The sequence below is a fragment of the Haplochromis burtoni genome, unplaced genomic scaffold (genome assembly GCF_018398535.1).
Source record: "Haplochromis burtoni strain Fernald_Lab_line unplaced genomic scaffold, NCSU_Asbu1 Contig_536, whole genome shotgun sequence".
Taxonomy (NCBI): Eukaryota; Metazoa; Chordata; class Actinopteri; order Cichliformes; family Cichlidae; genus Haplochromis; species Haplochromis burtoni.
In genome coordinates this window covers 187,406-215,281 of record NW_024582897.1, presented here as the reverse complement: position 1 = coordinate 215,281, position 27,876 = coordinate 187,406, and the positions used below count along the sequence as shown (strand labels likewise).

Genomic DNA, 27,876 nt, shown 5'->3' with positions numbered 1-27,876 from the left:
TTGTAGTGTTTCAGGAGGAGCTCTGTGGGAGATGTAATTCAATTTAATGGATCCTCTGAGTGTGTGTGTGCAGTTACAGGTCTCGTTGTCTGAAATAAAAGTTAAAAGGTTGTTTCAGGTGTGTGCGAGCGTGCATTCATATGTTTGTGGGGACCAGAAATTGGAAATTCACCAAACTTTTGGGGACTAAAAGCCTGGTCCTCACAAGTTTGAAGACATTTGAGTGAGAGAGAGACAATTAAAGAAGAGGACTTCCACAGTTACTCAGGTTTGCTCATAATAAAAAGGTTCAGTTCAGTTTTATTTATATACCATCAAGTCACAACAACAGTTGCCTCGAGGTGCTTTAGACTGTAAAGTAAAGACAGATGATGACAGGGACGGTGCTGTATTTGCATTAAAGGCATTAAACTGATTTAAAGGGGCTCACTGTAGATGAAAATAGTTTGCATGCAAAAGAAACAGCTGCTGTGACTTTATGTCCGAAGCACCCGTGTCTGTATTTATACTGGACTTCATGTGCCAGTAATCTGCTAGTACTGGTCTTTATGGGTAAGTTTGCCATTTTTATGGTGTCAAACTTTCCCATAATGTCTCAAGATGCTCATTAGCCAAACAGCCTGTATAATTTTAGTATTTCTATTTAACAGTTTAAGAAAATGCACCATGTTTAAAATGTACGTCAGTATTAATGAATTTCCTCTGCCTGGATCTGTGATGCAGTTTGACAGCAGTGGCGTCAGTGACAGTCGGCACTGTGAGGAGAAGGACTTTCAAAGTGTCCTGCAGGTTTCTGATAGCACTGAATGAAGTAAAGAATAACTAAAAACAGATTTCGAGCAGGTTACTCAACATATATAATCCCTGTTTTAGGGTTAAGTACATATGTTAATAGTTACAGAACAATCAAATGGAATAAAGGGATAAAGTTGCTCCAAAGAATCTGTTTTCTCTCATTGATGCTAAATGAAAGACAAAAACTCCTGAGGGCTCCTCCAGGTATCTGATTGGTCTTTAGGCAGTGATTTTGCACCCGTTGATCTCAAACACCACCTGCTCCAGAGCAGTTACAGCTGCAGCATAACTCTGCGTGGTGATGTGATCCACCTGCCCTGCTGCACGCCCAGGGTCACACCTGAACTTGTCTCACTAAGCCTGCAGATCCTGCTCAGCGCTGCAGGCCTGTGGTGAATGTTCTGTGCAGTGAACTGAAGTCTTTCTCTGTTTCTCTCTCCCCCTCCCTCTGTCCCCTCCTCCTCCCCGCCCCTCACTTCCTCCCTCAGCATCAGTTTCTGAAGATGGCGAAGCCGCTCTCCAGTCTGACTCCTCTCATTCTGGCGGCGAAGGAGGCGGCCAAGAACAACCGCTAGCTCTCCTTTGGCTCCTCCCTTTTGTCTCTGTGTGTCTGTCGTCCCTCCTGTGAAGGCGGCGATGGCTGCTGGCTGGGTTTGTCCAACCGTTTGAACGCCTTCACTCTTTCTCTCCTTCCTTGTTTTTCTGTTTTTACCTCCTCCTTCACCCCGTCACCTTTGACCCCAAGCTTGACCTCCCTTATCCCCCACCCCCAACTCCACGCTCACAGGGATGGCAAAAGGTAACATCTCCTTCTTCGACACTCCACTGGACTCAGACAGGAAGGTGGGGCCTAACTGTAATGAAGTGATGTCACTTCTGGCATCATCACCCTCTCAGCCGGCATGAACAACCACAGCATGGGAGCGAGAGCCCAAAGACTGTTTTTGTTTTTTTAATGATGTTTGTTTCTAACTGTAAACACCCCGGACCACAAACAGCCAACCAGCGCCCACTGAGTGTGTGTGTGTGTTTTAACTTCCTGTGATGCATCGGCGGATACGGCCGTACCCGTTTCATCATCTTCTAAAAGTGCGTTTGTTGATTTTCATTTTATTGTTATTTTTTAGCGCGTGATTGTGAGTGTCACAGCGGGGGATGTTGGGTTATTACTTCTGTTGATTGTAGCGTTAAATTCTGTAGTTTCTGACACGGAGCAGACGATTTGTGGTACGTTGTCGTGTCTGCAGTGTGAGCTGTGAGTTAGAGGAGATTATTAATTATCAGGAGGAAACACTGGTGGACCCAGAGCCGTCGATGGACCCGGTTTGGACACGTTTTTCTCTGGAAGCTTTCATTTTACGCAGAGAGGAAATCATTCACAGCTGTAGGGTTCAAAATCAGGAGAAGGTGCAGAATATGAAGTACAATCAAAAACTTCAAGGAGAAAGAAATGTAGAAATCAAAAACCTTCTCCTTCTCAATGTCATCTGGTGCACATCTGGACAGCTGTTAGCACTGTTATGTCCCCTTACAGCTGTGAGGCATTACAGGTGCTGGATCTCCTCCAGTACACCAACATCTGCAGTCCTGTTAGCCTCACATGAAGGTTTTATCATCTCAAGATGTGAACCCTGGCTTTAAATATTCATATAGATATGATTGCACGACTGTAAAGGTCGGTCGACCTCTCAAGTGTCTGAACCCAAACTTGAGGGTCCCACATGTAAGTGAGGCCTCGGTCACACAGGCCTAGAGACTGACTGGCGACCAACAGTCGCTAGGGAAACATTAGCATTGAGCAACCGACGAGTGCTTGCAGTGATCATTAGATAAAATTCATCATAAGCAGCTACACGAGCTGCACTGAAAGCCTTCATGCGACTGCACTGGTCCATGATTCGTGTGGAAGCTGCAGACTTACCAGCAAACACTCGCTGTCTCGCTAAAGCTGCATACTCGCTGGAAGCGAACCTACGAGTCTCCGGGTGTCTCAGTAACCCTCTAACATATTCACTACCAGGCCAAATGCCGATCGCAGGTATTCTTTGGTCTCAAGTTTATATTTGGGTCCCGCCCTCTTCCCATTGGTTGAAGTCCTGAAATGTTATCCACTGCTTACGTCATGTCGCTGCAAATCGCTTCCAGTGTGCAGGTAGCATTAGGGGTAGTGAAGCTGTGAAGAACGATGGTTTTGCGTCACTCAGGGCCCTAGCAGACCTGCAGAAAATAAAACTCCTTTATGGTTTATAGAGCAATAAGACGGATTTAGAAGTCACATGAATCGACAGCAAAAAAGAGAAAAGGAAGCTCCTGCAACAGCTGCTCATAAGAATCCACATTTCTTATTGACACTGCTCAGGAAACAACGAGCTGCAGACGCTGGCTGAGATCAGGGGTGAGGATTGGTCGGTAGATGACCGTTTTGCACATGCTGATCTCTGAGCTCTGCGTAAGTTTCTGTGAGCTTCCTAACTGATCACTCAGAGTTAAACCTGAAGTTATCTTGTCAGCTCTAATCCTGCTTCGACCTCTGTGCTGTTGACATCCTGTACGAGAGGAAAATCAAACTCTGTGTTTATCCATCACCAAACATGAGAAGTGGCTCCATCTGCGGCTCTGGGGCTTCGGTCTGCGGGCTCGACGCTCAGGCTGAGGGAGAGAATGTGCATGTGAACAAACTTTTTTTATACGGTACGTTAAAGATGGAGAGAAACAAAATAATGAGTTGTGGCGATGCTGAAACGTGCAGTCACGAAGGACGCCTGTGTACGATACGGGAGATCATATCTTAATCCTATTTTTTAGAAGCGAGATGGTACGACGCCGTTTTCGTCCTGCCTGGACGACTGTGCGATACGAGGTGTATATTTTACAAGATGACAAAAAAATGACAGCAACAATCTGTTTTTGCCTTTGTTTACAAACTCACTGTTTTTATTTGATTGTTTTTAGCTGATCGACCATAGAAAATTAGTTGTTTTTGATTCAGATGTCAATATTTGAGTAAGTGTTTTGGAACAAAAATTTTCTTGTTAGCAAAAAAAATTTAAAACAAAGGAGAAACTCCTGTTTCAGGTTCAAGAGCCAAAGCATCCATCAGCAGCCACGACTGTTTGCTCACACAATGAACACTTGCAATGTAAATACGCAGCAGACGTTTCCAAAACATTTATTCAAAACAGTCTCTATGATTTCATTGTTTTTATGTACTGTTAATGTACCTCTGGCCTTAAACTGTTTCAAAGATGCAGGACTGCTTTTCTATCAGAGTGACGGCAACGATCCACGGCAACATTTGAGGGATGCAGCTTGCTGTAATCTGCTGATTCTTCTCTTTGTTTTTCAGTTAATCTGTAAATTTCTCAAATATTGAAAAAAGTGAAAGCATGTTTTTCACGCTTACCCAGTTTGACATCTGTAGAAGTTTGCCATGTAACAAAAAAAGTCCAAAAGCAGCAGCGATTGATTTTCTCTAAAAAAAGGTGACGATACAGTCGTCACGGAGGATATGTTTCCTAACCTGTACGCTCAGAAATTGTGATTTTTGACTTAACTAAACTTTAGTGATCAGAGGACAAGAAAACATCCTTACTAACTAGCACATATCAAAAAATATTGACATTTCCTGTCTCCAAAATATGTAACGCTGAACCTGTGATGGGTTGAATCTCTCACACGGTTAATCGATTACCAAAATAGTTGCAGGTTATTTTCTGATAGTTGCAGCATTGGCAGATGTATTAACATAGCATTCAGGGTTTTTCCTGGCTTAAAGTGAGCCTTTGTGGGACGATTAAGCACGTAAACATGACTGATCTGTAAATCGTGACGGCAAAGAATCCCGTCTCCTGTTCTTTTTGGCCATGTGATGAACAAAAGTGTTTTTTAAGCTTGAAAACATGAAACCCTTTCACAAAGAATCACAGTCCTAGTGGAAGACCAACCCTTTAACGTGGATGATAAACTCATGTTAATGATCTTTTTGAGGGCACAGATTTGGACAGTGGCTGCTGAAGTGTCATTAAGCAAGGCACCGAAGTAAACATCCAAAGCCTGTGTGAAGTGTGTTAACCACCACCGTGTATCTTTGTGTCCTGGTCTGAACCCCACCGCTGAGCTGAGCTGTTCTGTGGTTACTCTGAAGCAAAAGTGTGTTTTAAAGTGGACCTATATATATATATGCTCACTTCAACTGCTGCAGCTTGATTCACAGTTCAGAATAATCCTTTTTTTTTATCTCATACTGGGCCTCGGTGCAGCCCCTCACCCCTCGCTTTAAAGGTTCGTTTTGTAAAACTTTGTGACTGGCAAGTTGAAAGCCTGTCAAAATGAACAAACTGTCAATAGACTGTAAATAACATTTAGGGTGTGATGTCAAGGACAGGTGTGTATTGTGCTGCAGTGATATCAATTTAAGGTTAAATAGGGCCGTGCTGCAGGCTTATGCAATACCACTTTGAACCACAAGATGGTGCAGCATGAAACATTTAAATCTAATTCAAGCTGCTTTTAGCTCAGCATTTGTTCAAAATTCATGTTATTGTCATATTTACGTGTACCAACTAAAAGAGAATATAGGTATAGAAACATTAGATTAGTTAAAAGTCAGCTGTTGGGGATTCACACCCATACTAAAACGAGTTTGGAAAATGCTGCCACCTTGTGGTGAAAGTTTTTGTTAATTTTTTTTAGGGTTTTTACAAAAGTACCTTTAAAGGTCACCCTCCCTTTGAGCTAACTTTCGTCTGCCTCTCACAGAAGGAAAAAACGTCTTTTGTGTCTGAGACAACCATATTAGGAACATCCACTCTCTATGATGTCATCCAGAGCCAAGAGTAAAAAAAAGAAATACTGTCTGAAACTGAGCGTTTAAAACAGTCCTGAGCTTTAAACTGAAATAAAACAGTACAGGAAATAACAGAATGAAAATCAATAAATAAAAGGAACAAAAGCTTATTTTGAAGCTGCTACCTAAATGAATCGGAGGAGAGATTTAGTACGAGCTAAAAACTGTGTACAGAGTAAGTAAAATGAGGATATGCATAATAGGTCCACTTTAACTCCAGTAAAACAGAAAATGTTAAACGTCTCTACCTGTGCTGTCTGCGGGTGTACAAACACAGAATATGTGCTTGAAGTGATCCTTTAAATCTCAGTAAAATGTTTCATTACCTTTTTTAATGTTTTTCTGGTTGGTGGTCCTCATCTGTGACGTCATTACTTTGACGTACTTTGGTAAAATTCTTCATTTTACTGTAGGAGGTGACTCTGTCCTCGCAGCAGTTCAGAGGGGTGGGTTCAGACTTGGTACAGTCCAAATGAAGGTCAAATGAAGTCTTTGCTCCCCGCTGTATCAGAGCCATAATTTATCTGTTTCTCAGTCATTTTGGATTTTTTTGAAACAACTCTAAATAAAAAAATAAAAACTACAAAAACTGAAAACCTGGTCTGTTTTTTTTTAAGCTGCTGCATGTACTGACCTGTTGTTTACACAATGTTGAGGCACAACCAGAGACTGTAGGGGGCGCTAGAACAGAAACGTATATTTTGTATTTGTAAAGCTGTATTTATTGGCAGAATAATAACAGCAGCTCTATTTTTAAGTATTTAAAGGTTTCAATTGTAGCATTGTAAGGTGAGACTCCACACCACTGCATTTTGATCTCAGCTATAATGTGAGGTCACAAGGTCACTGACAGACTGCTGATTATCAGGAAAACAGATTCCATGCTAAAACAAAACTCAGCCCTCGTCAGAGATGTGATGCTGGTGACCTGGTGGATGTAGAGAGGTTAAACCAGTATTTCCCAACCACCGTGCCGTGGTACATAGGTGTGTCATGAGAAATGGTCAGGTGTGCCTTGGGAGATTATCTGGTTCCACCTGATTGGTACTCTGAGCGATTGGCAGAGTAACGGGCAGAACAATTATATCCTCTTCCACCAGAGGGCAGTACAACTACCTGCTCTAATTAAAGGGGTTGCCAACTGCCAGTAAAACAGAAGAAGAAATTACATTAATTAATGGTTAATTAATAGTCATGGTGTGAGACGACGCATTGCATAATAGCAATAGATAAATATTTGAAAATAAAGTAGTCAATCCGACCTGGGGCCTGGAGAAAGTTCCGACCCAGATGAAGGCCCTGGCATGAGTAGTGGTCTGTCACGACTGGGGCAAAAGAGGACTCAAAGGCAGCACTTACTAAGATGTGGTTTATTGTAAATGCAGAACACAAAGTGGGGATGGAAAAACAGAACTAAGGATAAACTAAACCGGGAAAACTAAACGACAAACCTGAACACGGGGGGAGGACGACAGGGAGAGCACACAGTAGATTCACAAAGAGTTTCCAGGAGATCACAGAGGATGAATACAGACGACACGACGAGGAACAGTGGCAGACACACACTAATATACACAGTGGGACACTGGGAAATCACACACAGGTGGGAGACACAGCTGGACCTGATTAACCTGATGAGACAGGGGAACACTAACACCAGGGACCAACAGAGGGAGCAGAAACCCAGCATCCAAAACCCCAAAACACAAACCATCCCAAAACAGCCCACAAATAATAATAACAACAACAACAATAAATACACCAAACACAAAATCACTGAGTCACGGACTCAGGACCATGACATGGTCAGAAGAAAGCAAAAAAGGTATACAGGGGACAAACTGAGCCATTTCTGCTATACCTGGTTTACGGGGAAAACTTATCAATATGATTTTTGTGACATTTTTGTTGGTGTGCCGTGTGATTTTTCTAATGTGAAATATGTGCCGTGGCTCCAAAAGGTTGGGAAACACAGGGTTAAACTATACTTCTGATGTCCAGTGAGTCTGTCCTAAATGTTTCACTGGCAGATTGGTGGTGCTTTAACTGGCAAAACTGGCTTTACTGTAAGGAAAAACCACAGCACGAGTGTTTGATTTCACATCACCAGTGCTGTATAGAAAACTCAAATGTGGGAATTATTTGTAAAAGGTAATTTTAACATTTAATGCTGACCTCGTATTATGTCCTGTAGATGATGATGTTCACAGATACATTCTGAAACTGGTCCACAATTTTTAAATCCAGTTTTATGCAGATTGGTGAAGCTGTACTCATCTAGAGAGCGCGGGCGGGGTGGAGTGGGTGGAGATGAGCATCAGTGGTGTTTTGGGATAAAGGACAGGAGCAAGCGTGAAAGGAGAAGGCTTGCATGATAGTAGTGAGACCTGCTGTGGTTCAGGTGGTGGCACTGTCAAAAACAGAGGAAGTGAAGCTGGAGGAGGTGGGACAAGATTAGAAATGAGTCCATCAGAGGGACAGCTCAGCAGTTTGGAGACCAAGTTAGAGGCGAGGCTGAGAGAGTTTGAACATGTGCAGAGGAGGGATAGAGCATATACTGGGCAAAGGATGTTGAATATGGAGCTGCCAGGCAGGAGGAGAAGATTTAGTGATGTAGGGACAGAGTAATAACCTCTGCCTGCCTATACTTCTGAAAAACTGCCTCTCTAAGATGCTCTTGGGTTTTGGAGATCAGCAAATCCTTCCTTTTATTTTCATTTTCTATAGTTTCTGTCTGTCCGCCCCGAGAGCCGACATTTTTCATCTCTGACTAAACTTTAATTAAATCTATTTTAATTGCATCAACTTTTCTTTATTATTAAAACAATTTAGTGGCAGTTATAACTGGTGCACTGCAGGCAGGAGCTGCTGATCGCTCTGCACACTTTCATGAGTGCCAGTTTGCACCACCTTGCTGAATCCATATCATGTAACATCATAATTCCTGTTTACAAGAAAATCTATTTGGAAAACCTCCAAAAACACAACGCCACCATGCAGCAGCGCACAGTGTGAGGCTTGAGTCTCACTGTTAAATAATACGGATTTTTTATTTATAACATTATTTCCTAATACCTCCAATACCTCTAAAGCCGCTCCGTGTCTCAATTATGCAAAATGCGGTTCTTTGGCGGAGCCTGGAGCAGAAATGAGCTTAAATCTGTCTCGCTGTGACGGCCGCCTGCAGCTTTCCTCCCCTGCTGTTCCCGATTGTGAAATTAGATCCCACCTATTTTTCTTTCTCCTTTAATTAAAAGTGGTAATTAGTGTTTGCCAGCTTCCCAAGCCCCACTTTCATCTTCATGTTAATAGAGGAGAGTTTTCAGTGCGAAACAGCCCGTGTAGCTGCGTGAGAATCAGTTTGAAGCTCCCAGTGGCCCCACTTTGGATTCAGTCCTGGCTGTTGCATAATTGTAAACTTTCATTAATGTTTCAGCTGAGTGAACTCGGGCCTGCTGGCTGTGCTCAGATGTAAAGACTGGCAAACATGCAGAAAACCAACAAACAGCATCTGAACAGACACGCTCCGTGAGCTGACACGTGCAGGCCGATCTGTTGTTGGTCTTAAAACGATCACAAAAGAGAATTTGATTTGTTTGGGATCATGAAGTGTCACGTGTTTTTCATGTTAGCATGATTTTGTAAGTAATATATTTTAATAAGATGTATACAGTTCACAGGACTCTGCATTCATATTTAAAGTGAAGAACACCCCATGATTCATCTGTTTCTGTGCGACTTTATCAGTCTCTCGTGTGATTGTGGCCCGCTCTTCTTGACAGCGTTGCTTCAGTTCATTGACATTTGCAGGCATTTGTTTATGCACAGCTGATTTCAGCTCCCACCTCAGCATTTCAATCAGGCTGAGATCTGGACTTTGACTGGACAACCTTGCTGCTGTCTTGGAGCGCTGTCATGTTACGTGGCCCAGTGCTGGCTAAGCTTCAGGTGTCGGACAGATGGCCTCACGTTTGATTCTGGAATACGTTGATATACAGAGGAGTTCAGGGTCACCTCAACGACCAGAAGCTTTCCAGGTCGTGTAGCTTCAAAACACGTCTAAATCCTCACGCCTCCACCGCCGTGCTGACAGCTGGTATGAGGTGTTTGTGCTGTGCGTCATGGCCAAACATCTCCACTTTGGTCTCATTGCTTCAGAAGGCTTGTGATTTGTTCAGATGCAGCTTTGCAAACCTGACCCATGTTGCTGTTTTTCTTTTTAAGGGTGAAGAGGCTTTCTCCTGTCAGCCTTTATAAAACAAGCTACACATGTTCAGTGTTTTTCTAATTGAACTGTCATTAACTTTAACATTTAACATGCCGACTGAGGCCTGTAGAGTCTGGGATGGAGCTCTTGGGTTTTTGCAGATTCTCTGAGCATTGCACGGTCTAACCCTAGGGTGAATTTGCTGGGGCGTCCGCTCCTGGGAAGCCCCGCGTAAACACACCTGAATCCTCCAGACCAGCAAACTGCTCACACTTCCTGATGATCTGTTAATCAAGTGCACTGGATTTGCAGCATTTGGCTGGTATTTAGTGAGGCTGTACTTTTTTACAGCACTGCATAAAGTCCTGTAAAAACTCGCTTTTTCACATCATGTGGGTCCTTCGTGTCACTCAGGGATTGAGTGAGATGGAGGCAGATGATCCACTTTGGTGAGTCATACAGGGAGAAACCTAAACAAGTTCTTTTTCAATGCTTAAACCTACCCAAGCTATTTTTTGCCTATCCCTAAGCAAGTTTTAAAAAAATAAAGGTAAGAGTGATTTTTAAACCCTAAACCTAAAGTACTGAATACATAATAAATACATAATAAAATAGCCAATATACGTTTAATGGTATGTAATTTTTGTAATATGTAACCGGCTCAAAATACCTTTTTCCCTGCAGTAAAAAACCCCAAAACACTTCTCTTTCACACTCCAGTCATATATCCTCCTCTGCTGGTGCAGCGTGGAGAGTAATGAGGATCAGTTCTGCTGAGGTGGTGGAAAAAGGACGAGTGACAGAGTGTGACGCATCGACGACAAGGACAAGGAGGAGGAGACGGAAAAACTGAAATGACAACAAGACGGAGAAGAGAAAGGAGTGTGAAAGTGAAACAAAATGATATCGGATTGGAGCAACACAGGAGAATTTAGAAAAGGCTGTAAGTGATGAATGATGCGTTTTAAAAAGTTGTTAAGTGACATGTGCAGGATAACAAAGGAAAAACTGAAAAATATAAATGTAACTTTAGTGAATTATCAAATGAAAACACCTAAAAGCATTGCAGGAGAAACTAGACAAGACCATAAAACCTAAACTCAACAAACAAAAAGACACAAAGTGTTTGGAAAACAAGTGGAACAATTTGAGCAGAACAAAAGTTAAAAAGGTCGCACACAAGTGAAAGAATCTTAAAAACACCGACTTAAACGATGGATGTCATCCAACATTTTATTTTTGAGAGCCATAAGTGACCAAATTTGGACAAGAGGGTTATCAATTAATAATCTAAGATAGTAATTAGGCAATTGTCACGTAACAAGTTATTAAAAGATCAATCAGCAGTCCAACTGCTTTAAATACTCAGTACTGTCACTTTCAACGTTTCATTATCATTACTTCAGCTTCAGTTCTCATGAGATTTTCATTAAAATCAAAACAGACATCTACCAGTAATTTCAGTGAGTAGACTTTAATTTTATCATGTCCAATTTGGCACACTTTGGAAATAGATTCAACAGGTAGTGCCTTACCTTTGTATAAGCCGGCTTATGCCCACTCACGTCAGACCACTGGCTTGTGCCTGTCCGTTCGACAACCTCGGACCGTCCAAACCTCCAACTTCCACCCCAATACCACAGGACGAGCCCCCAAACTCTAAAGCTAATAGAAGCTAATAAAATGTTTAAATAAACTTTTTAAAGCTGTGAAGTTTTGTGATGATGTCATTATTGATACTGTGACAGCCCAGGTGCAAGAAACCAGGAAAAACTGTTGCCAGAAAATCGGAATAGTACTGTTGTTCAACTAATGGCTCCAAAGCTGGAGGTCAAGATACTGCAGATCTCTGCCTTTGCTTACCACCCAGCCTACACAGCAAATTACCCCAATGCTTCTCTGTAGAGTCACAGAGCAGCAGATCAACACAGCTCCAGGATCACAGGGATTGTCAAGGTAATGAACTGGAAAATGTTACTGGAATAGCCCCCTTGGCCTGCTATCACTATATGTGGAAGAAAATTGATGGATGAGTAGATGGATATTGTCCAGAAATTATGTAGCGCTCTGTACTGTTGCCCTATGATTTAACACTGAAGAAAGAAACATCGTCTTACAGTCGAATAATTAAACTCCACATGGCGTTTTCTGTCACTGTGTGAAACACAAACTGGATCCTGGCTTCACAGAGGAAAGTGACAGACAGCAGAGGTTAACCACAACACTAGGTGGTGATTGATTACTGTGTTCTCCACACTCTGTGTGTCTTTGTGAGGACAAAAAAACATTTGGCATGCTACTATACTTGTGGGGACCAACAGTCACTTATGGGGACAAAATTCCTGTCCCCGCAAGTTTGAAGGTATCCTTGAGACTCAAAATGTGGTTTTGTCAGGGTTACAGTTAGGTTGTGGTCAGGTTTAGGCTGAGGGTTAGGATTAGGCATTCATTTTTGATGGTAGGGGTTGGGGTAAGTTGCTAGGGAGAGCAATGAGATGTCCTCACTAAGATATGAAAATGTGTGTGTGTGGATGGGGTTGAGTGGGTGTGTGTGCACGACGTAAAGAAGCACCGAGGCGTTCAGAAAGATGCCTGACTGAGCGAGTGTGTATGTGATGATGGGTTTAATCTGTGTGTGTGTGTGTGTGTGTGTGTGTGTGTGTGTGTGTGTGTGTGTGTGTGTGTGTGTGTGCTCGGTATTGCAGTGGAGACCTCCCTCCCTCCCTTTTCTTTGTTACATAACAGCCTCCACTGCAGAGGAAGATCACTGCAGAGGAGTGCTGGCCACACACACACACACACACACACACACACACACACACACACACCCACACACACACACACACACACACACACACACACATACACACATACACACACACACTCACGCATCACTCCATCCCTCCAGAGGATTTTCTGTTTTGCACGCAGTTTCTGAAGACTTACTTGAGTTCAACTCATTATGTTATTCTGACGTCTCCTGAACCCGTCACCCGATGCCTGAGTGCTGATCCTCCAGATGAGCATGAAGTTGTGTGTGTGTGTGTGTGTGTGTGTGTGTGTGTGTGTGTGTGTGTGTGTGACTTATCCTGTGGTTTGGAGCTTTCTTGAAAATCTCCCATTCAAACTCACTGAGTGTGAATTTGTAAAGACAAAAAAGTATGCAAACTTGTGCGTATGTCAGACCTTACCTGTGTCACCGTCGTTCTTCTACATCTACATAAATGTTCTGAAGTCACTCAGTTTAAAATATGCAGTTTTGTAACTGTACAATCATCTTTATGTGTGAATTAGTTTCTGATCTTCTCCATCTTCTTTGTTTTCCTGGATGATTCCTTCTCATGGCAAAATAATTCGAACTGAAGCTTAAATAATCTCACAGCCTGTTACATGATTTAATTTGGTCCTTTTTTTGTCCTTTTCTGAGGAAAAGTGTTCGCAGCAGAGCACAGAGTGCTGTTGGGCCAGAATATATACGTCTCTGTTTAATGCTCCACATGTGGCCTGCAGGGATCCTAATGGGCTTCTCAAGCACTCTGCATGATACTGAGGGAGGAAAAGGAAACTTACCAGAAAAGAAGACATGGAGTGTGCAGGGAATAATAAACACTGAGATAAAAAGAGATTTTATTTTTCATTTTCACCTGAGGATTAAAGAAGACAGAGCAGTGAGGAGGTGTGAGAGCTGAATAGTTTTCAGCCCACCTCGTCTTTCTTCTTCTGTGTGCACAGTGAAGTTTAGTTTTATCTGAATGGCAGGTCGAGAGGGAGTGGATTATGATTTGAATCGCACTGTAATCCACTATGAACAGGAGCATCAGCTGAATGTCTAACGTGAGTCTGGCAGCATCTGCAGGTGGAGTCCATTGTTTTATAAAATGATCTGAAAGGAATCTTTTGTTGTTTTAAAAACAAAATTTCTCTAGCAATGCTACAGAAACCCATTTATAACACCTTAAAAATACTTTTAATGTATGTCCTACCAAAATTTGGCTTGAGCATCAGTAGAAACCAAGCACATATACACTATATCACCAAAAATGTTCACTCACGTGTCCACATCATTGGATTCAGGTGTTCGGATCACTTCCGTGGCCACAGGTGTATCAAATCAAGCACCTAGACATGCAGGAGCTCAGTGAATTCCAGCATGGTACCGTGACAGGAAGTCACCTGTGCATCAGGTCCGTTAGTGAAATTTCCTCGCTACAAACATTGCACAGTCAGCTGTTAGTGGTTTTATAACAAAATGAAAGCAATTGACAGCAACTCAGCCATGACGTGTAGGCCACACAAAATCACTCAGTGGATGCTGAGGATAGTGCAGAGGTCACCAGCTTTCAATCACTAAGGAAATCCAAACCTTCAAAATCTTTATGTGGTGGGTTTTCATGGCTGAGCAGCTGCATCCAAGCCTGCCAAGCGTCGGCTGCAGTGGTCTATGGCACACTGCCACTGGACTCTAAACCAGTGGAGACGTGTTCTCTGGATGATGAATTGCACTTCTCTGTCTGGGAATCTGATGGACGAGCCTGGGCTTGGCGTTGTCAGGAGAACAGTAATTGTCTGACTGCACTATGCCAAGAGTAAAGTTGGGGGAGAGACATTTTGGACAACTACAGCCTCCAAACTTTATGGGATCAGTTTGTGGATGGACCCTGTTCCAACATGACTGTGCACCAGTGAACAAATCAAGGTTCATAAAGACATGGATGAGCAAGACTTGACTGGCCTGCACAGAATCCTCACTTCAACCTGATAAAACCCCTTTGGGATGAATTAGAGTGGACACTATGAGCAAGGCTTTCTCATCCCACATCAGAGTCTGACCTCACAAATATGCTTCTGGAAGAACAGTCAAAAATTCCCATAAACACTTCTCAACCCAGAAGAGTTGATGCTTTTAAGAGTCCTATTAAACCCTATGGACTAAGAATGGGTTGTCACTTAAGTTCATATGAGTGTGAAGGCAGATAAGCAAATATTTTTGGCAACATAGTGTAGGAGACCTCAGCAGCCTTGTGTTTTTGAGACAGAAGTGACCGTATCTGGACAAAAGGGTAGAGTGTTGCATTGAAAGTGGAGCTAGCAAGCTTAGTTAACAAACTGCATTTATAAACTGCCCAGGAGCATCACACAGATACAGATACCTGCTAGGTGCTGCAGAGTAATAAAATACATGAACTTCAGTCATCAAAAATTAAGGACAAACTCCTTGGAGAGGCTACCACACAGAAAAACATATTACTGGTCAGATTAAATACAAAATCCTACAAAAGGCACCAACAGCATTGTTCACTGACTCAGATTAGCTGAGATGAAGTCTAGCAGGGAGCTAATGGCAACACACCAGTCAATCATTGCAGGTGCAGCCTGAACTTTAAGCCTCAATAAATTCAAATAGGTGAGGTCAAAAAAAGGAGACCCCCTGTAGAGTTGTTATAAATGTATAAATTATCCACAATTATGTAATTTCAGTCAGTCAAATAGTCAGTAACATTAAAAGTGGAACAGGATCTTGCATAAGTATAATTAAACACCTGTCATGTGCTGACTGCTGTGCTTAGAAAAAAGTTGCTCCAGTTGCACAACCTTGAAGAATGTGCAGACAATAAAATGCTTTTATTTGACATCAGTGTGGTGAGATGAAAGAAGTGAAATGTGTGCTTGTAACCAAAACAACTGATTAAAAGTGAAGCTGACAGGTATTCAGGGCATTGTAGTAGCACTTTAATTACTTTGAAACTAAAAAACTTGGAAAAGAAAAACTAGTATGCATACAAAAGGTGGCGCACGATGATGGCAGGAAAAACATCTGAAAAGGGCAAATAAGAGAAATCAAGAAGCACAAAGAGCCATGAGAAAACATCGAGCATGCAACCTGACAGAGACTCAGGGAGGGACAATAAAGAGCAGGTGTACTTAATCAGACACAAGGATAAGAAAACATCCACCCACTTATCCAAGCTAGGGTTACACAGGTGGTGGAGCTTACTCCAGACTGTGATATGGTTTTGGGGCAGTTTTTCATTGTTGGATTTAACAAAAAGATTATCTAAAACATTGTGATTGAACAGCTAACCTTTCTTTGTGGAAACTTCTTAATGATATCTGACAATAGTCTGCTCGGGGTTGTTGAGTCCTCGATCTCTCGAGCAGCGACTGAACTCTTTGAACGTCACAGGCTGGGATGCAGCAATGCGGAAGGTCACTGGTGGATGCGAACTTTTACTTTTAAGCTTTTTACTCAGCATTGTCACACATGCTCTCTAATAAAACTGTTTCCCCTGTGTGTGTGTGTGTCTGTGTGTGTGTGTCTGTGTGTGTGTGTGTGGGCGGGCGGGCGGTTGGTGTCTCCTTTGTGCATGCCAGTTTTGTAATGACTCTGTTACCGTGGCGACCCATGCCTTGTTGACCAGATTCAATGCATTATGATTAAAGGTACATCAAGTCGCCATGGCAACACTCTGCCAATCTGCAAAAGCAGCAAGGACCTTTTACCGGGCTTTACACATCAAGCGATTCCCCACAAAAGTGCACAAAACATTGTGTGATGGGAAGTTTATCAAAGACTGTTTGGTGGCTGAAATGATGTATACTTCCTTACGTTTACGCCAGGGACAACCAAAAGGCCGGACGTGGCCCACAGACTCTACAGTGCCTATTTGATATAAAAAATGGACTTAGCTTCTGGGTCTCAAGCATCTCTTAAACCTGCATTATTTTAATGACCACCATGGCACAACTTCTCTGACTGCCAAAAAGCATTCCAGTTATATAGGTCTGTGGGAAGATAGCCATTGAATCACTTGTTTTGTTACCTCAGTAAACACATTATGATTTGAAGGGCTAGTCATTTTAAAATACGGTGGAACCCCGACTTACGAATACCCCATTCAATGAAAAATTCAAGTTACGAAGGCACTTAACGGCAATATTTCTGCCCGTATTACGGCAAAATGCCCGGTATATTGTAGGCCTTCTGGGCTCAGCCAGTATCTGATCGGCTGAGCCCAGAAGGCCTACAATGCCCACAATGCCTTCCGAATCATATGACAACCCCCTTGGCTTTCGTACTTGCGCTTCGCTGTTCCACTTGAATGACGTATTGTTGTTGCAGTTAACAAGCAACACATTGCGAGCGAACGCAAATGCAAAAACTGAGCGAGAAGGGCTGCTATTGTGTGTGTGTGTGGATAATAGAAAACACTGAAATACAGTTTTTGCATGCAGCAATTAATTTTGTTCACTCAAATTTAGCTTTTCTTCGCTCAAAACTTTTTTTGAATTTTTTTTTTTTTTTTTTACATGCGCTCGTCCATGACCCTCCTGTGGACACTCTAATAGGACTGAAAAATCTGGGACTCTCCACCAGTTGACCTTAGAACTGAAGAAGCTTCACGGATGAGAGGTGAAACATCTTCAAGAAACTTAAAGATTTCCAGACGCTTTTCTTTCCAAGCTCCTTAGACTACAATGACCTGGATGACTGAGAACCTTCACAAACAATGCAGTTTTAAGATATTCTGCACCAACTTCACTGTTCAGACCTGGCAGTCTGTGTTATTAAAAAAAACCAAAATATGTTTCAAACAATATCCTGCATTAAACTGAAAATTGTCTCAAGGGGTCCAACTTCCCTTTTCCCAAAGATATTCTGTTTTATGTGCAGGCTTCTAAAGACCATTAAGGATGAAAAGACTCAATACTCAGGTTTCTTCTTTAACGGACTTTTAAACTAGCTCTCAACTGGAAAATCTGTGCTCTGTTTGAATGTTTTCCTCCCTCAAATTAAACTTTGGAAACTGGAATTCGGATCAGGCCAGGCTGTGGTTATGTAATAACAACTGTAGTCTGACATTTCCTCGTGTTTGGCAATGTCTTCTGCCAAACGTCTTCTTTACCACCACAGCATCTCCTCTAATGTAAAACAGAGACACACAAAATCACCACAGACATGGACATAATGTGTAGACTCTCAGCTTTCTTTTGAGGGTATCCACATTCAAATTTATGGTGGCCTCTAGAGACAAAGCACGTACCAACTGTAAAACACGTACAAAACTCCAAAACACTTACAAATTCCAAAACACTTACAAACTCACAAACACTTACAAACTCACAAAACACTTACAAACTCTGAAGCGCATACAAACTGCAAAGCACGACGTACAAATTCCAAAGCACGTACAAGCTCCGAAGCACGCGCAAACTCCAAAACACAACGGAAGTGCTCCAGGACGCAGAATCATTTTCATGGTGATGAGAATCCCTTTCACAACAGTCAACCAAGTGAACAGCACTCTTCAGGAGGTGAAGAAGGAGACTACATGAAAGTAAATACAGAGATTTCACTGCAAGGTGCAAACCACTGATAAGCCTCAAGAATAGAAAGGCTAAAAAACATCTAAAAAAGCCAGCACAGTTCTGGAAAAACATATTTTGGACAGATGAAACCAAGATCAACCTCTAGAATGATGGCAAGAAAAGTGCATGGAGAAGGTGTGGAACAGCTTATGATGCAAAGCATACAACAGGCAGTGTGATGGTTTGGGCGTGCATGGCTGCCAGTGGCACTGGGACACTAGTATTTATTGATGATGTGACACAGGACAGAAACAGCCGGATGAACTCAGAGACTTACTGTCTGCTGAAATCTGGCTAAATCCAGTCAAATTGATTGGGCGGAGTTTCATAATACAGATGGACAATGACCCAAACCATACAGCCAAAGAGTTTATTAAAGCAAAGAAGTGAGATATACTTGAATGGTCAAATCAGTCCCTGATCTTAACCCAACTTCAAACAGAAAGGCCCACAAACAAACAGCAACTGAAAGCCACTGCAGTAAAGGCCTGCAGAGCATCAAAAAGGAGGAAACCCAGCATGTGGTGATGTTCATGAGTTCAAGACTTCAGGCTGTCATTGCCAGCAAAGGGTTTTCAACCAAGTATTAGAAATGAACATTTTATTTTCAGTTATGTAATTTGTCCAATTACTTTGAGCCCCTGAAATGAAGGAAATTTTTTTAGCTCATCACATTTTTATGCAATCTTTTTGTTAAACCAACTGAATTAAAACTGAAAGTCTGCACTTCAAATGCATCTGATTTGTTTCATTTAAAATTTATTGTAGTAATGTACAGAACCATAATAAGAAAGAAAGAGTTGTCTCTGTCCAAATATTTATGGACCTACATGTACATCGGTTTAAGAAACATATCCATCACAGTGTTAGTCTGAAGATGTTTTTATACAGAATGTATATTTATTTTGTAGTATTTGAGTTCATTTTCAACCTTTTGACACTCTAATGCAGCCTCTGACTTAACAGTAATAGAGACAAGAACATTTTGTCCACTTATTTTAGAATATACTACCAGACTTTTTAGCAGAGGAGCATGGTACTCAGGGAATCCTGAATTTAAATGTAGTGGAGAACTGTAACTTCCACTGGGTTTTAAGAAGCATTTAAAATCACAGTTTGGGGCAAAATCAGCAAACTTTTTAAGGTCCTTTTTTTCTTATTAGATTGGAATGACGATTGTTACGGAAGAAGATTAGGGCCAATGGAAAAAGAAAAAAAAGTGGGGACATCTTTTTTTCAGAGTTTTGTCTTTAATCCCAGAATTCTGAGGAAAAAGTTGGGAAATCCATCTTACAGCAACCAAAACAGTAACATCAACCCATAAGATCATATTTTATTGCAGAGTAGTTAAATGAAATGCAACATCACAAAATAAAAGCTCAGCAATGTAAATATTACACAAAACTCACGTGCTCAATTGAATTTAATAAACAGGTAAATAAAGGAGCCCAATAAGTGAACATCTAAATAAATTAGAATAAACAATTAAGTAAAACCCTGATATAATACAATAAAGCGGCTGTATAAAGACAAAAGCTCTATGTCCAAACAGGCTGATATTTATACTTGAACGAGCCTTAAAAATGCATTTATCAGGTATTTAAATGGTTGCGATTGATTTTCACTCAGGCGATTAGCTCCAAAGTGAGCAAAAAGCTCAGCACCTGTAATGTGAACGTGGAGAGCGCTGTCGTGACGTAAGCAACAGGTTGAACGGAGCCCCTCGCGGACGCCCAGTGCCCGCACTTCTGTTGTTTCCCTGTCCGGAGCTCGCGCGGCATCATCATCATCAGCGGCACACGCGGAGCCGACTGCGTGCATGTGTGTGAGGCTGCGCTGCTGCACGAGACCACTGCAGCATTCGGCTGGTGCCTCAGAACCCATTTTAAAAACTAAAGGCTCAAAACGAGACGGAGAAAACGGACAGCGGCGGGAAAACTGACGTCCTTCAGGTAGGAAAACCTTAATTTATTTGGGGTTTTTTTTTTACACCGTCATTGGGATTTTACTGCGGTCTGTCATGTCATGTCAGTACTGGTCACACACAGTGAATAACGGTTTTTATGTCACGAGCCGCGTCCGTGTAACAGCGACTTTATGTCCTGGCCAGCTGAACGATGTCGCGGTGATTGAGCACCGCACTAAATAGGCTGCGTGGTTCTTCTGTCTGCATAATCCTTACATTGAAAGAGCGAAGAAGACCAGTCATAATATTTATAATTTAAGGTATCTATGACTGTGTACATCTAAGCTATGTTTTAATGGGTTTTAATTTCCCACCATGGACTGGGTGTTTCTTGTTGGGTAAGTTCTAGTTGTATTAATTACAGTAAAACTGGGAACAATGTGGGCAAGAGTAGACCTTCATTTGACTTTAAGTTGTACAGATTATGCAGCACACTTTGTATTTCACGAGTTACAGTCACAAAAATGCATTTCTTTAGTGTGTTTTAGTCAATTTATTCACACATGTCCAGCAGAGACTGCAGGCGAGCCTGAACAGTGCTGTCACATGTTAGTGGTTACCGTCAGTGTTGATCTTCAGCTGCTTTTCTTCAGTTTGATGGTTGATTTAGTGGCACATGTCGTGATTGATGGCTGTCAGGCTCTCTCATTGCTATCCCATAGTTCAATACAACTCAGTACAGTGGCAGGTTCCATTTTTTCTTTGAGGACTAATATTTAAAGTTGAAATTAAAGCCTAACAGGTAGAAAAGAAGCTGACTGGTCAAAATAAGTTGTAAAAATCTTTTTTTTAGGACATGATTTATGCATCGATGATTTGCTATTAGAACACTCTCTGGTTAAGATTTTCACATATGACTGCAAATCTTTTAACTGTGACTGCAGATGTGTCATGAGGACATTTTGAAATGTCACAGGATTATTGAAGATTTGTTTCGTCCTGTATCAGCAGCCTGCACTACAAAGCACCTTCAGCATACCCAGGATGTGTTTCAGATATCTCACTCTGACATCAGCATTCAGGCTAAACAGTCACACGAAGGTAGGTATCAACTCAGGGTTTATCAATCTAGCTGCGAGCGTGTTCACATCAAAGCGGCGGCGTTGGCAGCATCTGACCAATTACAAACATCAGTGAGTACACAGGAAGCGATGCGGCTGATTCATAAAGGTAAACTGGAATATTAGACACATATGAAGAGGTTAAACTCACAATACAGATGAAAGCAACACAGCTGCTGCAGAATAAGCAACAGTGTGAGAGAGGAAATGTTTATTATCAGAGCTGCATGAATGTGTGTGCTTTCAGGGCTTTGGCCAGTATGACTGGAAAGGACTTACCATATTAATAAAGTCTAGCCAATTTGAAGCCGGTAAAGAAATGCAGCAGAACTGCTGATTGTGTAAATTGATACTCATCAGTGTTACGGCTCTGTCATTAACACACAAACAAAACTGAGCGATTACATTAAAATGATGTTTAGATGCGTGTAGGGCAGCTTTATTGTTTCAGCTGCTGCACCAGTGGTGTTAATGGTCTGAGAGCGGGCATATAAATGTTAAATAAAGTGGTTTCTAATAATCAGTTTCTTGTTGATGCTTTTCTCATTGAAGACTTTAGATGATATTGAAAAACTGATATTGAAAGACTTCAGACCCGCATCCAGCTTCTTCTGGGAATATTGGTGCTATTTTCCAGCGGATTGATCGGTCTGTAGGAGGTGGTTTCGTACCTTCTGGTCTCTTACCCAGAGCGTTATCTGTGGCAGAGTGGGTTAGGTCTGCAGCATAAGTTGCTGTGTTGAACTAGGATCTTAAACCTGAAAAGCCAGGGTTAAACCTGTACTTGCTTCAATAAGCACCTTATCGTACTCCGTGGTCAGGCCTCAGGTGTGTGCACTCTGTGGTTGTGTTTGTGTATTATATAAAGATTCGTTCTATCATCTCTTATTGCTTTGTGAAAATATAAGAAGCAAAGGGTCGCGTCCTCTTAACACTACTGAAGAGAGAAATATTAGCCTCTGTTTCTCTCTCAGGCGTCTGCAGGTTGATGTGAGGATCCTGCCTGAAGCCATCTCATACTCGGAGTGTCTGGGGAGTAAAATTGGCCTCCATCAATGCTCATCCCACTCTGACCTTTCAGCTTCATATTTCTGTACGGGTTTGTGCTGTTTTATCGCAGATTTTTCTTTTAAGCAGCATACAAAGCTTTAATACTGAAATTTTAAGCAGTTATTCAGTTATACAGTTGGAATTAGAAGTTCCCCCTGTGCATTGTGTTTTTTATGAGGTAATGTGGTGCTTGCTGCAGTGTTATTACTTTAATTTTCAGTACACTTTAATCAGATGGGTTTTATTACAGCTGATGAATTTTTCCACAGCATAGCAGTAAAAACAATTAAAACATTGTGATATCTTTTTCTCACTGAAGGTGTTCAGTGGACGTGGTGATCATTCTCTCAGCAAAATGTGTAACAGATACGATGGTCCGTGTTTTTTAATATGACACTAACACTGCTGGAGCTGTGGACCAGCACAGCTCTTAACCTTTTTAAAATAAATCTACTTTTTTTCCATCTTATATTCGTGTTTTATCAAAGTTCAACACACATTTACCGTTGCCCATCCAAACATTCATCAGGAATTGTTGAATTTCTGTCTTTGACAGATGCACCAATGAGTGCTCTACATGCGCTTTCATACACGCATTAAACAAACTGGGCTTCCTGTACAGATCGGTGAGTGGATTGGACTTTCTATAACAGGAAGATGTAAATGTGAGGTGGAAGATGGAGGGTGCTGTAGTAGGGCTGGGCCATATCATACCGTTCACAGTAATACCACTATAATGTTGGGCAACGATAAGAAAATTAAATATCGTGATAGAATATGGGTAAAACGCGCATGCGCAGTGCCTTTGTTTTCATACGCACATGGCGGCAAAAGCATGGCGGCGACGGAGAATGAGAAGGGAGAAAGCGGATCGTTGAATGAAACGGATGAACCAGAATTGGTTTGTAAAAATGCTGCAGCTTCAGTGGTGTGGTCCGTCAGATACACAACAAAGCACTACTTTTGGTAGAGCATGCTAGCGGGCCGTCGTTATTACCGTGTTTTTTGGAAAATACGGCACACTTAAAATCAATCCTTTGATTTTTCTGAAAATCGACAGAGCCCCTTATAATCCCGTGTGCCTTATGTATGAATTCAGGTTGTGTTTACTGACCTCGAAACAATTTTATGTACAAATCTGTCAAATGTTTTAGTACGACTTTGCTGAGCTACGAACCAACACCGCTTGATGGATTGTCGGAGCATTACGGCTATCGTAGGCAGGAGCCTCGCGGAGTGATACGTACTGTGGTTCAACATAATATTACAGTATTGTGTGTGTATAACCTCTCTTTAAGTTTTGTGGATATTATACGTGGTTATGCTGAGGATATGTCGGCCAGTTTCCACTGGAAATGCCTTTTGGTTAAACTGTCAGCGAGGAATTTGCATTTGCACTGTTACATGTTTATATAACTTTAATGCACATAAAAAACAGCTGCTTGTTAAGTGGAAATACGTTGATGTTTTGGGGTTTTTTTGCACTAATAAAGTTGTGGAGTTGTAAAGTGTTTTGTCTAGTGTCAATTATATCATCAGTTATATTGTTATCGCAAATTTTCAAATGTATATCATGATAAATATTTTTGGTCATATCGCCCTGCTCTATCCTGCAGTATTTTGATGTAGAAGATGATTATCTGCAGGCACTCAACCCAGAGTGTGTGTTTAACCACACTCTGGCAAGCATGCAGGTACTAACATCCAAAAAAGAAAGCTTAATGATGACATTAATGTTATTCAAAATATTTGCTCTAGAATAATTTCTGCAATTTTAACCACACATTTTTGACTGTTAAGCTTTGACAGCAGAAGCCTGATGGTTGTAGCTGTTGCTGTTGAGCTGTGCTGTGATGGTGTTTGGACAATGAGTGAACAGCTGATTGTGCTGGATACAGAGGGCTGCTTTGTCTTAGCTGTACAGTCTCTCCTGCTCACTCATCTGCTGAGCTACAGTGTCTTCTTTTTCTGTGTGGCACACACAGAGGCTTTAAAGATTGATATACTGTATTTGTGCAGCTTTACTGTTGACATTTTGGTTTTTTGGTGCTTATTTTAGTATGTTTTTGTTTGAATTTGCTATGTACTAGTTAAAAACAAAACTGGCAAAAGTATACAAAAGAAATGGAAACATTTATATGAAATCTGGCAGATTAACAAGAAAAACACATTTATGAAAATGGAAAATTACACAAAAAAACCTGACATTTACAAGGAAATTTACAGAGTTGAGAAAACATGACGAATATATGAGAGGAAAAAAACTGTTGTCTTGTAAAATTGCCAGTTTTTCTCCTAAATTTCCATCTGAGGGCTTTACTTTTTTTTTTCCATTTTTAGCCCCTTGAATTCTTTTCCTTAAATTTCCCTAATATAACATTGTAAAATTTTTAACTTTACATAAAATAAATATTACATTAAAAAATCACCTGAGTTATAGGGGTGAGCCTCAAAACTATGTCATGGTATTTCAAAACCGTTTATGATAATGATATTTCTGATGGTATATAAAAAAAATTTAATGATGTTTTATGGATGCTCGCGGGCAGTAGCATGTGTAAGTGTACGAAAAGCATTTTCCTTCTTTTCCGATGAGCTACTGTCACTGATGACACACTTCCTAATTTGAGGTGTGAATCGCGGTGCCAGCAGCAGCGCTGTAGTGCAGTAGTATTGACACAGCATTATATCCAGTAACACAGCATAAGTCAAATGTAAGCACAAAAGCAGCCTAGTTGGTGTTTTCCCAGGAACATTTCTGTATAAAATAACTCCTTTAAACGCTTCAGTTCAACAATAACAAAACTATGTTCACTTTGTAACACTTCAGGAGTTGCACAACACTGTCACATAATAAAACCTGGGATGTTGTGTCTTGGGTTGAGCTTTTTAATCAGCTGCTTAGAGCCCTGCTTTTCCACCACGTGACCACATTGGTAATTTGCACAGTTTGGTCCTCCTGTTATATGAAGTGCACTTAGCAAAGCTCAGTGGACTTATGTGTTACCCTTCGGGTCACACATCGCCAGCTGCTTGTATCTCCTCCATCGTCGTCTGGCTTTAGTCTGTGTTGTGCTTTTTCATCCCCAAGTGGTGAAACAGCAGAAACTGTTTTCTTACATTTTTTTTTTTTTTTTATCAATTTGTAGGTGCTGAATTGTCATTAGAGGCTCATGCGGCCCTTGCTGTCCGACATACTTGGGCTTGTCTTGTTGTGCGCACTTTGGAACATGAATACATGCCATTGCTATAGCAACAATATTTTATTAAGTCAGTGTTATCGCAGAAGATACCATGGAAGGGCACAGCCCTACTAAAGCACCAACTGCTGTACAGAGAAATTAAACAGCCTTTTTCTTTCACATATTTGAAGTGTCAGTCACAGGCTGTGTGAGAGAAATCAGGAAGGAAGGAAATGAAAATCTAGAAAGAACAAGATGTGCAGATGTCTCTATCAGGAACATGTTGACATTCGCCTCCACACTGTCTGCACATTTAGTCGCAATGTTTTTCCTCCACCTCCACCTTTTCCTCCTCCTCCTCCAGTCTTGTGTGTTTTGCTGCATCATGTTTTACAGATGAAGTCACTCTGTACCGGCAGCCTTCAGCTCTGTGATTGCATTTTTCATCCCCAGCAGGCCTCTCTTCGACTTTACCCCCAGTCTTGGACCACTTGCAGTCAGCTCTAGGATCTACTGCTGGGTGTCTCCAGCAAAAAGAGCTGTGCACTGGGACTGCTGTAACGCATTTGTTTTCTCTTAGCCTGTGTCATTAAACAGGAACAACAAAAAGAAGACATGATTTCCTTGTTTGTCTTTTGTGAAACACTTTTTAAAATCTATTAAATATTCTTTTATTGCCAATATTTGAACTAATGGCAGTATAGTTTAAACATTTAGTCTCTTGAGCGTCTCTAGCAGCTGTCAACTGATTTATATGTCAGAAACTTAAATTGTATTTCCTTATGCCTGCATGTGAATGCTTTAGCTCAGTGAGTAAAGTTGTTAGCTTAGAAATGAAGTCTACAAATCACTACGTTAACAAATGACTAGCCCCCAGCACAGCTGTTTGGACAGCCAGATGCTACATATGGTACCAAGATATTTGTCAGTGTTTGTGGGTAATCTGACATTAGCCAGGAGAAAGCGAGGTTTGTCTAATGAAACCTGTCTGAGAAAACAGGAGTTTGACCTGGCTAATAATTAGTTTCATGTTACATTACTCACACGAATACAGCTGCACTGAAAACCCACAAGTATGTGCCCCTATCTGCCAACAAGACGAGGACGACAAACAGAAATGTTGCAATAACATTTTCAGAAGCTATTATGACATTTTGCAATATTCCTCAATTTTTCCCACTGCCTTTGAAGAGAATCACTAAGCTTGTCCCAGCTTTTGTAACTAAAGTAACAAATAAAAAATCCAAATATAGTCTGACAAAGAACTTCAACTCGTGCAAAAACACATTTCGTGTTGTCACTTCGGTATCTGAGTTTGCATGACCGGAATGGAAACGCAGGTTCCAAAAGTAAATACACAGCCTTTACTTGCAAGAATACAAAAGTTCATAGAAGAAGGCAGCTAAATACATTTCAGGCAGAGAGCACACAAGAAGACAAACAAACTTTGACAAAGACTAAAGGGAAGAACATGGCTGTAAATACACAAACACAAGGTAATCAAAAGGTCGCACACAGGAGAACACAGCTCAAACTAATCAATACATTAACTTCTGGGAACTAAAACTAATAGAAAAGCACAAGAGACCAAATAAAACAGGAACTAAAGTAACAGGGGTGCAGGAAATTGTCACGGTCCTGGGCCGGTGACCCAGTGTTTTGAGTTTCTTGTGTCTCTGAGTTTTTGTATTATGCTCTTAGTTGTCTGCGTCTGTGCTACTTCCTGTTTTACTTTGAAGGTCTGTCTCATGTGAGTGTATCCTACTTTGCTTCCTTGTCTTGTCAGTTCTGATTTCCCCCAGCTGTGCTCTCCTTCTGTGTCTCATTCCCCTTGTTATTTCCCAGTGTATTTAAGCCCTGTGTTTCTGTGTCAGTGTCATGATCTCCCTCATGCTGTGTGTTTCTCCCTGTGGTTCCCTGTTTTGTTAAGGATACTCAACCAAATACAAAGAAAATTCAGAGAATCAAATATAAATAAAATCCATAAACACTAACCAAAAACTAGAATTCTAGAAAAATAAAACATCATAATACAGAAATAATGATGTAAAATGGTAAATGGCCTGTATTTGTGTAGTGCTAAGGACCCCTAAGCACTTTACATATCCAGTCATCCACCCATTCACACACTGGTGATGGCAGCTACATTGTAACCACAGCCACCCTGGGGCGCACTGACCACCACCAGTAGGCAACGGGTGAAGTGTCTTGCCCAAGGACACAACGAGCGGGACTGTCCGAGCCGGGGCTCGAACCGGCAACCTTCTGATTACAATGCAAACTCCCAACTCTTGAGCCATCAAATATCTCCATTTGCATTTGCAGACAAGCAAATGACCCATTGTCTGGAAAGCAGCTTAGAAATAAGTCCAGCCTTTTGCACGCTTGGAACTGGGCAGGCT

The 27,876-nt window shown here is 41.4% G+C and overlaps 2 protein-coding genes across 7 annotated transcripts in view; both read left to right on the top strand.

Annotated features, from left to right (window-relative positions):
* pak1 (p21 protein (Cdc42/Rac)-activated kinase 1) overlaps window positions 1-6,237 on the top strand; it is a 69,065-nt gene extending 62,828 nt beyond the window's left edge. For all 5 annotated transcript variants that reach the window (XM_014329324.1, XM_005947621.2, XM_005947620.2 and 2 more), the window contains one exon: window positions 1,284-6,237. In XM_014329324.1, the coding sequence (XP_014184810.1) occupies window positions 1,284-1,370 (87 nt within the window). In that variant the 3' untranslated portion in view covers window positions 1,371-6,237. The remainder of the gene's footprint in view (window positions 1-1,283) is intronic.
* Window positions 6,238-19,893: 13,656 nt separating this feature from the next.
* Window positions 19,894-27,876, top strand: part of gdpd4a (glycerophosphodiester phosphodiesterase domain containing 4a) — a 38,872-nt gene continuing 30,889 nt past the window's right edge. The window contains exon 1 of one of the 2 annotated variants that reach the window (XM_042214236.1): window positions 19,894-20,167. The gene's annotated coding sequence lies outside the window, so the exon portion shown is untranslated. The remainder of the gene's footprint in view (window positions 20,168-27,876) is intronic. The other variant, XM_014329319.2, reaches the window with a different exon arrangement.